This window comes from Cavia porcellus, unplaced genomic scaffold (assembly GCF_034190915.1).
Source record: "Cavia porcellus strain 051 isolate PalLab524CR breed Dunkin Hartley unplaced genomic scaffold, mCavPor4.1 scaffold_19, whole genome shotgun sequence".
NCBI lineage: Eukaryota > Metazoa > Chordata > Mammalia > Rodentia > Caviidae > Cavia > Cavia porcellus.
This window is the reverse complement of record NW_026947502.1, coordinates 26433429-26446446: the sequence shown is the minus strand read 5'-3', so window position 1 is coordinate 26446446 and position 13018 is coordinate 26433429. Positions and strand designations below refer to the sequence as shown.

The window sequence follows — 13018 nt, the reverse complement described above, 5'->3', positions numbered from 1 at the left end:
GAAGCAACTGTGGAAAGAGAGAGGGCAGGAGTCTAGGTATGTTCAAAGCAGTGCTTGAGTTCACGCAGGCCTGGGCTTTAAAAACATTTAGCTCAATAACAGCCCCACTTTTTCTTCCCACCATCCCCTTCATCTGCAAGAGTTCTGGCCTGTATCAAGCCTAGAACCAATTCAGTCTTCAGATTTTCAGGATTCTAACCTCTTTAATTTCCTAGGAATCCAACATAAGCAGAAATCCCAAAAGTAAAGATAGATAACTTCTCTGAGAGGCCTGAGTTTCTTTATATGTAAAATTCAAATTAAAAATAATAGGGCTGGGGATTTAGCTCAGTGGCATAAGCACCTGCCTGGCAAGCACAAAGTCATGAGTTCGATCCCCGCTACCAAAAAAAAAAAAAAGAATAATAAAAATGACAATCTGAGTTTAATGGGCATGGTGGCACACTCCTGTAATCCCAGCACTTGGGAGGCTGAGGCAGGAAAATCACTGCAAGTTTGAAGACAGTATGAGCTACAAAGTGAGTTCAAGGCCAGTCTGCACTGCCTAGTGAGACCCTTTCTCAAAAAGACAAAAAGAAAAATAATAATCTGGGTTATAAGATGGTGATAGGACTTACAGTAATACTTATTAAGCACTTAGAATAGAGTTTGGCACATTGTGATATATGTTTGGTACTATTTTTATTACTACTATTACTTAGAGCACACGGATGTTCCTGACCTGTGATCCCAAATTCAATGACCCCTGACCTTTATTGCCTCTGGGTCTGTGGTCACCTTTACAGGCTCAAGGGCCATCTTGGAGGAGAGAATGAAAAGGAGCTGGATCTCTCTGCCTTAGGGAGGGCGTCTGGAATTAACTCTGGCATTTGCTCAAATGGTCTGTGTACAGCTCTCCTTCTGGTTTAATTGGTACTGGCCAGAGCCGCGGTATCCTGCTAAAACTGCAAATAGTTCTCAAGCCCTGGGGATAATTACATGTTTCTTAGAAAAGAGCAGAGAGGGGCTGCCACTCAGGCTGGTCCCAGAGTTCCTGGCCTTGTGTGTACAGAGTCTTTCCCTGGGAGGAGCGGTGAGAGGGAGGGAGGAGAAGAAAGCGCTGGCTCTGGTTTGTGCAAACATAAGTGTCCGGTCGGGACAGGCTTGATGAGGGGACTTGTCTGGAAAAGAGAGACGCAGCTCTAATTTGTGGCAACTGCTGTTGGCGTCATTCACCTGCAATGATGGGGGACAGATTTATTTATAGTTAAGCCTGGTAAAAAATGGCATCTGTCTTCATTCTGTCTAAGAACCCATGCTGGGTTTGGCCTTATTTTTTATCTGACCTTTTGAACACGACCTCTATTTTAGAACTGTTGAATCTAAATGGGATTTAAGACTAACATTTAACTCCTGAGATTTCTGTGGCTGAACCCTGCTGGAGAAGGCCATCTGTCCCCAGAATTTCACAGTCTGACTGGCTGGCTCTCACAGACGTTGGCTTATGTGGTCTCAAATTCTGCTCATCCTGCAGAAAAAACACCTCACCACAGCTTACCACATCAGCTGATGGCTTAAGGAGCATCTTTCTTCTTGATTATTCTACCATTTACTTTTTGTCTCTGCTATACGGATTCTTTCAGCAAACACAGCAGTATAGTGAATTTATCGAAGGAAAATTCCACTTTGCCACTATGCTTTTAAAAAATTTAAGACTTGTCATCATGAAGAAAAACACGCAAATACAAAGCTTCTGTGGTAGATTAGGCGCTACGCCCCTTGAATATTTTTTAGCACTTATGATACCGGTCACCCTTCCACTGTCAAGTCTCCTCCTTCTCTTTTATTTCCTGATGGGGCACATAGCATTTCTGGCCTAAGAAGCCTTTAATTTCATGCTTGGCAACTCCTGAAACTTAGATGCCTGGCTCAGCTTTGAGATATTGAAATGATTAAGCATTGTAGAGCTTGGCTGCAGTATCGTGCTCCACCAGTAGGTGTCCTCACGCAACACCCAGGTGTTCTGAAGCTAATTTCAGACTTGCTGGTGATCAGATGAATTGGATTCTCTTTTTCATCATTTTGGGGGGGGGGGTGTTTGCCGGTTGGTTGGTTGAGTGGTTGGTTGGTTGTTTTTTGAGACCAAGTCTCACTATGTAGTTCAGGTTGGCTTTGAATTTATAATGATCCTCCTCAGTGCTGGGATTGCAGGTATCCGTCACCACACCCAGCTTTTTTTCATCATCCATTTTGATAAATTGAATGCCCTCAGAAAAGAGCAGCAATGCTGGAAAGCCACTCCACGCATCCCTGAGCCACTTCGTGACAGGGAACTGCAATCTGAAAGCCCCAAAGCTAATCTCAGAGGAGGTGCCATCCTGGTCTCCATGTTTGACCTTGATTTACTCTGGCCAGACCAGAGATCTGACCCTGCTCTCTGCCCCTTTCTTCCTAGGTTCCTGTCTTGTTCACAAGTCTCAGGATTCTCTGATTCTGTCATTGCTCATAGTTTTGCCAAATCCTGTTGGTAAAGTGGTTAGAAAGTTGGTGTAGGAATGAGTGAGCCAGCTGGGCTACCATCAACTGTTAAAACTGCAGCAATAGGACTTTCTGGCCAAAGCAGCTTGAATTGGATCCTCACATAATCAAAGCTGCTGTTCCTGTTTCTAGGCAAGGCGTCATCTCTGGTTGCCCATAAGAAGGGCAGGTACTTACTGATAGCTCTCAGCGTGAGGTACTCCAGGAGAAGGACTAGAGCCCTGTGTAGGGCAGGAAGCCCTAGAAATTCCCATTCATTCACTCCACATATGTCTGTAAAGCACCTGTGCTCAGTACTGAGTGAAGAAAACACACACAGCTGTTTGTTCTGTATTTATTGAGTACCCACTGTGTCCCTGGCAGTGCCCTAGTTCCCTGGGAATGCAAAGACAAACAAGAATTGGGAAATATTCTCAGTCTTACACAAAGACAGATGCATAAGCAAAATAAAGTGTAAGGAAAGTCATTTAAAGCCAAGTTTAAAATTTTTGTTTTTATTTTTTGTTTTGTTTTGGTTTTTTGGTACCAGGGATTGAACTCACAACCTCATGCTTGCCAGGCAGGCACTTACGCCACTGAGCTAAATCCCCAGCCACAAGTTTTAAAATGTTGATTCACTTTGATTGGAACATGTATTAATTTTGCAGTGCTGAGGTTCAAACCTCCTGGGTCATGCACACTAGGCAGTTGCTTCACTGAGCTGCACTTCCAGCCCTTCTGAGTGTTAGTAGGTGTCATCCGGGGACTGGGCCAGGAGTTGGCAGCTATTCTTCTAAAAGGCCAGACAGTAAATGTTTCACAGGACACATACAATTTCCATCACTAATAATAATAACTTGTTATTAGTGATCTTCTGCCCATTCTCTTTCTTCCTCCTCTTCCTAACAACTCTACAATCTTTTTTTTTTTTTTTAATTCTTAGCTAGACCCTTAGACAGTCAGGCCATAGGCCCTATGAGTGAGCCTTCAGGTAATGAGTACAGCAGGAATACAGAAGAGACTGATTGCCCAGCTTCATGGACTTCTAGTGCCAAAACAGAAAAATAGGCCAGAAAAGAACAAATAAGTGTACAGTATTATTTTTTAAAGCACTGTGGTAAGAAATAAAAACTGATGAGGTGGTGCCAGGCAGTTAGGGAAGGCAAACATCATATAGCAACAGAGTCTGCTTTTACGACAAAGTCTCTCAGTAATAACCATGCTCCTGTGGTAAGGGCCTTACCCCTGTAGAATTGCCTGTTAAAGGTCTTTCTTTGCAGTACTGTCATAGTGTCAATTAATTCCAGCATGAGTGTTGTTTAATCCATCCCAATGAGCTTTCCCCCTAGGCTGTGAGCGTATTTGAGGCAGGTACCCTATCATTCAACGTGGAACCCCCAGTGCTTGCACAGTGTAGGCACCTGGTAAGTCTTGGTGGCTGAGTGAGCAAATGAGTGAAAGAACGCATGAATGGGGTCACCCTTGAGACAAGTCCTCTAACAGCTTCTTTATCTGGAAAGCCCCCTAACCCACACCCCTGGCTTCTTCACGTAGTGATAGTGGCCACAGGTGACATCTGATTGCTTTGCTGTCTATAGGTGGTGACCTGGCCTCGGTCGATCCCATGGTCCTAGAGCAGTACGTGGTGGTTGCAAACTATCAGAAGCAAGAGAGCTCAGAGATCAGCCTCAGCGTGGGGCAGGTGGTAGACATCATCGAGAAGAATGAGTCAGGTAGGACCCAAGCTCCCCTACACTCTGTCCAAGGCCCTGTCACCAGAAGCATGTGGGAACTCAAAAACAAGTAGGCAATTCAGGCCTCAGTCTCCCCTGGTCTGGCTGAGGCTTCTGACCTACCCTGTGTGATCACAGGGTTCAGATAGCCACTTGGTCACAGCTGCCCAGCATCCTGATCAGATGTTACCAGTTTGTCCTCTGATTCCCATTCCTTCTGGTTCACAAGCACCTGGAGACAGAGGCAAGCAGATCCATTGGAAATTTGCTCCTTGACTGGCCCCTGGTTTCTATGGGGGAAAGGAGACTCAGCAGCTCTGGGGCCTGGCTGAACAGACTCACTTTCTGCCATCTCTCCCCACCCCTGCCCAGCACATGGCCCACTAGTCACATTAGTGGAGGGGGTGCGGCATGATTGAGACACTTCGCCTGGATTTCCACCTGAACCCTGTGCTGTACAGTGGCCAGGTCACATCATCTGTTTGATCATCAGTTTTCACATCTACAGAATTCAAAACCCTGCTCTAAAGGGCATGCTAGGATTAAATGAGATAATGTGAGGAAGGGCCTGAACCAGTGCTTGGCACACAGCTCTCTAAAAGTTCATTTCCTTCAGAGCAGGGATCAGGGAGTGAGCAGTTCCTCTGTCTCCTGCTGGGTTCCTTGTGACTAAAATGTGGCTTTGACTAATAGCACTCTTGGGCACCAACCTCTTTTACCCCAATGGTTAGTAAAGTCTACAGAATAGGAAAAAGATGATGTTTTCAGCATCCTATTGTCATTAGCCTGTTATCCTGATCATGTTATCATTAGTCATATTGATCACAAGACCATTGTGAGCCAAACAGACCTCCTGAATTCTGCAGTCTAGAAATTGTGCATGTTCAAAGAAAGAGGGAAAGATAATGTTTGTGTTATCCTCTGAATCACATTGCCACTAGTCATGAGATCTGTGTTAGTCAACGAAAGCTCAGTTGCACAATGTAGGAACTGTTACCTCCAAAGATCTAGAGGGAAATCCTACTTCTACTTAATCTCAGTGTGTCCTTCTTATATACTCACAGCACAGGGCACTTCTGTGATCTCCAAATTCGTGGGGATTTCTCCCTCCAGCAAGCAAGCAATTAGCTCTGCACCAGACACCATCTGGGTGTCTTCTATCTAATCCAATGCAGTTCTGATGCTCCTTACCTGCAGATAGTGTCAGATCCTACAGGTTGAAGGCTTAGTCCCTTCCCACTTGCAGTGCTAGTCACAAGCCCCAGGTCTTTCTACATGTGCTTGGACCAAACAACAGCCTCCCTGGGCTCCATTAGTTTGCTTGAGCAGCTCAGGGATACATGCTTACCAGTTCACTGTAAAGGCTGTTACAAAGGATACAGATGAAAACCTGCACAGGACTAGTGGTATGAGAGGAATGTGGAGCTCACATACCCACTCCAGGAGCTTCCCGTGTTCAGCTATCCAGAAGCTCTCCTAACCCTGCCCACACAGGCGTGATTGAAATATGGACAACTGAGTGGAAATGGGATTGCACAAAAGGATCGAACCTGATGCTAGCAGATGTGGTAGGGAGACCCCGCAAGGCCTATCTGTGCAGATCTTGGCCTCTTTGCAGCCTTCCTCTGCCCATGTAGGGGGCAGAGCTCCTGCTGAAATGGGATCTTATAGCCTACTATTAATGTAGATTAGACAGTTTATGGCCAGCAGCTCCAAAGCAGGAACGGTTACAGTATACTTTTAATTTCCAAGACCTGCCTCGGGGAAGAGAAGTCCTAGTCCCTGTGACCTGCGTTGGGGTGAAAGGGGACAGGTGGAAGCAGGAAGGCAGGAGTCAGAGAGACCTCATTTTCTGAGCCCTTCTTCTCGACCTAACGTGTCCCAACTTTATCCAGACTTAGGAAATAACAAAGGCTGTGGGAGTTATGAGCCAGGAACCACAGATGCACTCTAAAAAATATATGTCATCCTACATTATCCCCACTTCGAGGATTCGCCACTCATGCCAGACCTTCAGCTGCTGCTAGAGTGCAGTTACCATTGCAGCTGAGCCTAAGGCCAAATGACTTTGTAATTCCTGAAGATCAATAGAAGCGGGCTGAGGACACCACACACGGACATCAAGAAGGGAGAATGCATCCCACAGGATCACCCACTTGAGTAAAGCAGAGAAGAACAGGCTACTGGGAGGAGGCGTGAGCCAGGAGGACGGCCAAACAAAAATATTCACATCCACAAGGAGCCAGCATGCTGGCAGCATTTATTTTTAATTATGCAGTTATCCGTGCTTGAGCATGGAGGATTGATCTGAGGACCTCCACAGATACCAAAATACATGGATGCTTACGTCCCTTATATAAAACAGCATGGTGTTTGCATATATCCTCCCATACATGCTTTACATCGTCTCTAGAGGACTTCTAACACCTAATCAATGTAAAAACTTGTAAATTGATGTTACACTGTATTATTCAGGGAGTGGTGGTAAGGAAAGAGTGTATGCTCAGTATGGATGTAAATTTTTTTCCAATATTTCCTATTGGATGGTTGGTTGAATTTGTAGAAGTAGAATCCAAAGATTCAGAGGGCCAGCTGTCTTCACAGGCTCTGGGGATTAGGGCCTGGAGATCTTGGGAGGGCATTACGTGACCTGCCGCATACATCACCCACACAAGGCTTCTCTCTAGGGGATTCCTTGGTGTGGAACGAGGACCCTCACTTCCACACATCACAGCCACAGCCAGATTTTCCTTGCTGCATACAGATGCAAAAGAAAAGTTCCAGAGAAGTTGTCAGGGCAGTGCCTTCAGTATCAAACAGCCCTGGCGCAAACCACTGCTGTGCTACAGGCCGGATGAATATCAATGAGTCTGTTTCCTCTTTGAGCTTCAGTTTCTTCATGTGTGCAATGGGGATAATAATGTGAAGATTACTTAAAGTAATATAAGTAAATCTGTTAGTGCATCATATGCACATTTTAGAATGCTGAATTTTATCACTTACGATAACATTTTTTCTCCCCTATCCTAGGCTCAGGAGGAAGTTCTTAATAGTTGTTAGCCTGTTCTTAATGTTAACAGCTAACGTTGATAGTTGTATTTCACCAGTAAGATGGTAGCATTTTAGGCTTACTCTAAGCATTAACTGATAGAGCAGCTAATATACAGTCTCAGATTTAACGAACCATGGGTAGAAAGTAGTCCGGAAAAGAACTGAATCTGTACTAAACATGTACAAATTTTTTCACCATTATTCCCTAAACAATTCACATTGTATTAGGTATTTAAGTCAAGTAGAGACTAAGTCTAAAGTCTATGGCGAGGGGTCTGGGGATTTAGCTCAGCAGCACAGTGCCTGCCTAGCAAGTATGAGGTCATGAGCTCGATTCTCCATACCAAAAAAAAGTCTATGGGAGAATATGTATAGGTCATGCAAACACTGCACTATTTTTTATTTTAAAAAATGAGCATCTGCAGATTTTGCTTCCCACTGGAGTCCTAGGACCAGTCCCCCTGCAGACCAAGGGATAACTCTTATTATTACACTCCGACTGCTTGGCCCCACTGACTGACATAACTCTATGCTCTCACTTCCCCAGGTTGGTGGTTTGTCAGCACCGCAGAGGAGCAAGGCTGGGTCCCTGCGACATGCCTCGAGGGGCAGGACGGTGTGCAGGATGAATTTTCCCTACAGCCCGAGGAAGGTAGGCAGGAATGCTCGCCCCACCTGCCGAGAGCTCGGGGACCACATTGCATTGCTTCCTTGCTCAGTCCCTTCCTTTTCAGCCTCTGCCTCCAGGTGTCAGCGCCCCACTGGCACACACATTGTGAACAGGTTAGGCTGAAGGGCAAGCCCCTGCTTCCTTTGGGAGCCACCCAACATGAACCTGGCCATAGCTGTTCCCCTGGCAACCTCTTAGGATGCCAGTGGGGCCTCGTCATGATCACTCTTCCTCCCTAGGATTTTTCTTTTTTTTTTTTTTTTTTTTTTTGTCTTTTTTGTTTTTATCAGTACCAGGGATCGAACTCACGACTGCCTGCTTGCAAGGCAGGCACTTATGCCGCTGAGCTAAATCCCCAGCCCCCTCCCTAGGATTTTTCTGGTGACAAAGATAGTATAACTGCTGGGTCTTGTGCAAGATCTTTGACCCAATGTATTTAAAAATGCCTGTTCTCGGAGCTGGGACTCAACAGCATAAGCGCCTGCCTTGCAAGTGTGGAGTTGTGAGTTCGATCCCTGGTACAAAAAAAAATTTCCTGTTCTCTGTTTATGTAAATGGCCCAAAATGGTGATGCCAGCAATACCAACACCCACCCACTCCCTTCCTCCCTAGAAGCTTCCCGAAACCAAAGCATGTGTTCACCTTCATTAGCAGACGGGTGTTTTGGAGGCAGGGAGACCTGAATTTGAATCTCAGCTATGCCACATTTCCACTTGGGCCAGTAACACTGCCACTCTAAAATGCAACTTCCTTGCATGAAAATGGAAATGATGATAGCTGTATCGTGGGAGTTTTAGAAAGTTAAATAAGTTTCTACATGCAGAGAACTGAGAGTAATAAACAGTAAGTCATCAATAAGCTACGCTTTACCCAGGGCTGAGTGTTGGCTTGCAGCAGACTGTTGAAGCACAGAGCCACTTTTATGTGCCTGTGTATCAAAAAAAGGGAGGGGAGGGGAGATGGTACAAGCTGGGCATTGTGGTGCACACCTATAATCCCAGCACTTGGGAGTCTGAGTCAAGAGGATTGAGAGTTCAGGGTCACCCTGTACTCCCTTGTAAGATCCTGTCTCCAAAATAAATAAATTACATAAATAGAGGAGCTATTTCCAAATGCAAGGATTAGCAAAAAGAAAAAAAGTATGTGGTTTTGCATTTAGTTATATTGCTGAGTTGGTTTGTTGTCTTGAGGACCTCTGGGCAGTGGGGCCAGGCTAACAGAGGGATGCTACAAAAAGCAGCTTAGAGCAGGTGGTGAACGACATGGAGACAGCACCCTTCTACGGTCAGTACATGATGACCACCGTGGACACACTCTGTAAGGGAATGATTACCATCGACGTTTATCCAAAACAGGCTCAGAAAAGAACAATTTAACCAGCATCTCATAGCCGATAGTTGGGAGAGAAAGAACCTTTTTTTTAAAGGGTTTGGACATTCTTCCCCATACTGTGAGGTTTAATGCCTCATTATAGTCATGCTAAGAATAGTTATATCTGTTGGAGGCCACTTGATTCAAGTTGAAGGTTAACACTCAAGCACTTGGCTCAGAATAGACTCAGGAGTGCTCCCTTCTCACCTCTGCCTTTGCCCTCCCCTCCACATGCCGCCTGTCCAGTGTCGTGGAGGTACTGGTCTTTGCCCCGGCCTACGGGTCGCCGCCGGACTCTGGGGGACTTGTATGCCATCAGCTGGCGCCAAGGTGCCTTCCTCAGAGTTTACTTTCCATTTGGTGTCACAGTGGGTCCCTGCATCTGCATGAGCCTCCTCCTCTGGGACTTCCTGCCTGCTGCATGTGAGAAGCAGTGACTTGTCAGTATTGTGTGTGTGCTGGCATGCGGGATGGTGGGGAGCGAGCCTGCGGTGTTTGTCAGTCTCGGGGCTCTGAAAAAGTCCTGAGGTCTTCTGTGATGCAGAACCAGCGACCTTGTCCTTCTGTCAGATTCACTGAGCTCTAAGGGGAAAAAGCCTACCTCAGCCAGGTTATGCAGAAGAGGATGTCCCCAGGGCAGGGCCAGTTTCAAGCATGACTGGGTCCTGGGATGTGAGGATGTCATGAGGACCTCTATTACCACCTTCCTACTCCATTTCCTGCTTGGTTGGCTTCGTTATCTCCTAATGACAACAGTTCTGAGGCACTTTTCAGGGACATTCAGCAAAGAAACAACTTCTTAAACACAAGCCCAAGAATTGGTTCCAACTGACCCACCCAGACAAATGGCATCCCTGAACCAGTTGTAGTGGCTGGATTTGCAGCACTATGGCCAAACCAGAAAAATATTCTTGCCCCCTCCCTCCAGGAGAGAGAGGCTTACCCTTCCCTAGCCACATAGGTGGAAGGTGATAGGACCTCTGGTGGGTAGGCAGCAGGGAGTCAAGCAGGCACCCATGATGCAGTCTACAAGAGCTTCCATCCTGAGCTTAGTCTGCAATGGCTGAGCAGCTCTCAGATCCCAGAGAGAACCTCTTGGCTACTAGAGAATGCCTGGGGACACAGGAATCCAGTAGACTGTCTGTACTTAGCCTGGGATTGAAGTAGTGCTCCTTTCCAGCTGAACCAAATAGCTTCTGTACATCCGTGGGGTTGAACTACCCCTTTCATGGGTCACAGCCCAGCACCCCACCCCATAGCTTCCATGGGAGAGGGAACAGCTGAACACAGGATATGTGCCGCGAGTCAGCACCACCCCCACAGAGCAGGTCAGCAGGCCAGATCAATAAATAAATAAACGCCCTGTGTGCTTCCACCCCCTTCTGCAGCAGCTGGCAAGCCACAGAGTCCACAGTATATTTGCCCAAAGAGTCTGCACCAACATACTGCCTGGGCACCAGACCGCAGCTGGCCTGAACTCACCCAGGAGCTGAAATGGAACAGAGCAGGGTGACCCCCGCCTCTGCTTGCTGGCTGTGCATCTATTTTTCTCCAGTTCAGCAACCAGAGCTGATGCCGTTGAGGATAGGAGCTGTTCCTTGCCTCAGTGACCATGAGCAGTCCTCCCTTTGAGCCCCTGCCTTGGAGACTATGAGGGGACACAGCTGCAGGCAGCTCCCAGAGAGGCACCTGGAGCCGGATAGTTCCTTATGGGGAGCCCAGGGAGTGGGTGGAAGACACTCCACTCAAGCGATAATCGAAGCCTCAGCCATGTCTGGATCCAGGGACGTGGTGTCATTAATGAAAAGTGAAGATCAGTTACCAGCTAGGCAGTGAGAATTGCCGCTGTCTCCTCAGTGATGATTTCAGCTCGAAATCATCCAGTGCCAATAGTCAGCTTATCTCCGAACTCTGATTCTATGCCAGGAAGAGCTGGCAAGGAGCCCTGAGAGCTTAACCCCTCTGTGTGAGCAAGCTGGCTTCCACCCGGCCTCAGGACTTCTTTCTTTACTGAACAGAGACCGATTCTCCAGTTACTAAATCTTCCAGGGGCAGGCCCAGGGCTGGACATTGAGGAGAAAGGGACAGACAAATTCCTGTCTTCACGGAGCTCATGTTCTACCAGAGGAAACAGGCATGAAATACAATAAACAAGGAAATATTACATGTGTTAGAAAGTAGTTCCTGGAATCGGGTGGGTGGATATTTAACCTGAGTAAGGCGAAAAGGACACCATGAATCCAGCTATTGATAGGTGGTCAAGAACACAAAGTTGAAGCACCAACTAGAGGGCAGTGGGGGTGATGCGATACAAGGGGTTTCAGAGGTGCTGGGACTGCCCTTTATCCTACATCATATTGCTGTTGACGCATTGTGCTCCAGAGCTATGTGGGGACCATGGAGCGGGTGCACGGGACTGTCTGGAGGTCATCCCTCTACTCCATCACACAGATCACGGCGAGCATCGGCCCTCTTCACATGTGTTTCTCATCCCAGCACCCTTTGTCCCTGCAGAGGAGAAGTACACAGTCATCTACCCATACACGGCTCGTGACCAGGATGAAATGAACCTGGAGAGAGGGGCTATGGTGGAGGTCATCCAGAAAAACCTGGAAGGCTGGTGGAAGATCAGGTAATCAGGTCATGCAGGCCCCAGCTTCACAGAGGTCTCTAAGGGGTAGCAGGTGGGTTAGGTTTTTCTGCCTGTACCACTTCTCAGTGTTCTTTGGCTTCCCTTCCTACCCATGACCCTTCCTAAAAGTCTGTAATAAACAAAATCTCCAGACACACCGAACCACAGACAGCAGGAGCCCAGTTAAGCAAGACTGGTCTCCTCTTCCAGATGTGTCTCAAGATGAGTAACTCAAGGCTGAAGCTGCCCCGTTGAGTAATCACCCACTCTGACCTTACCGGAGACCAGTCTGATTCTCACACACCACCCCGAGGCTGCACATTTCACCTGTGTGGCGAAGCACTGGGCAGAGCATGGTAGTTTACAGGAGTAGCAAAAGTCAGCTACTGGGCAGGCTGGGCAGAGAGGCAGTGTGTTGGAGAGATGCACAGGGGACTTGCGGTGCACACAGAGGGGTCTGGGGGCTCAGGAAGGCTTCCAGGGTGGGCACCTCAGATCAGAAATTTGAAGGAATGATACGATAGTGAACCTGCAGTGAACACATACAGTCATGTGCCATTTCAGGCAGTGACAGGCCACATGTGCCATGGTGTCCCATAAACCTACAATGGAACTGGAAAATTCCTACCCCCTAGTGATACCATGGATGTTGCATTACAGTGGCACAAGGTGTTACTCACATGATTGGGGTGATGCCGGTTCAAGTAAACCTACTGTGCTGCCCCAGGCATATGAGTTGTATCAGCCAGATGTGGTGGCACATGCCTGTAATTCCAGCACTCTAGGAGGCTGAGGCAGGAGGAATGCAAATTTGAACCAGCCTGTGTAACTCAGCAATTTAACAAGATCTTTTCATAAAATAAAATGAGTCAGGGGAGGTAGCTCAATGCAGAGGACTTAGACTCGGTCAGGACAGTGTGTCCCATCTTGTTGGCAGGAACCTCCTATGCCCAGTACTTACCCTACTTGATTCCATTGTTTCACTGTACGGCTGATTTAATTTTGAATGTACCACATAAGTACATGTGTAAGCACACGTATGTATCTATGTGTGTATGTCACACA

General features: G+C 47.0%; 1 protein-coding gene across 2 annotated transcripts in view; it reads left to right on the top strand.

Moving 5' to 3' along the window:
* Positions 1–13018, top strand: part of Sh3pxd2b (SH3 and PX domains 2B) — a 105922-nt gene that overhangs the window by 71530 nt on the left and 21374 nt on the right. The window contains exons 7-10 of one of the 2 annotated variants that reach the window (XM_063230790.1): positions 4095–4229; positions 7828–7932; positions 9568–9651; positions 11836–11953. In XM_063230790.1, coding sequence (XP_063086860.1) covers positions 4095–4229; positions 7828–7932; positions 9568–9651; positions 11836–11953 — 442 coding nt within the window. The remainder of the gene's footprint in view (positions 1–4094; positions 4230–7827; positions 7933–9567; positions 9652–11835; positions 11954–13018) is intronic. The other variant, XM_063230791.1, reaches the window with a different exon arrangement.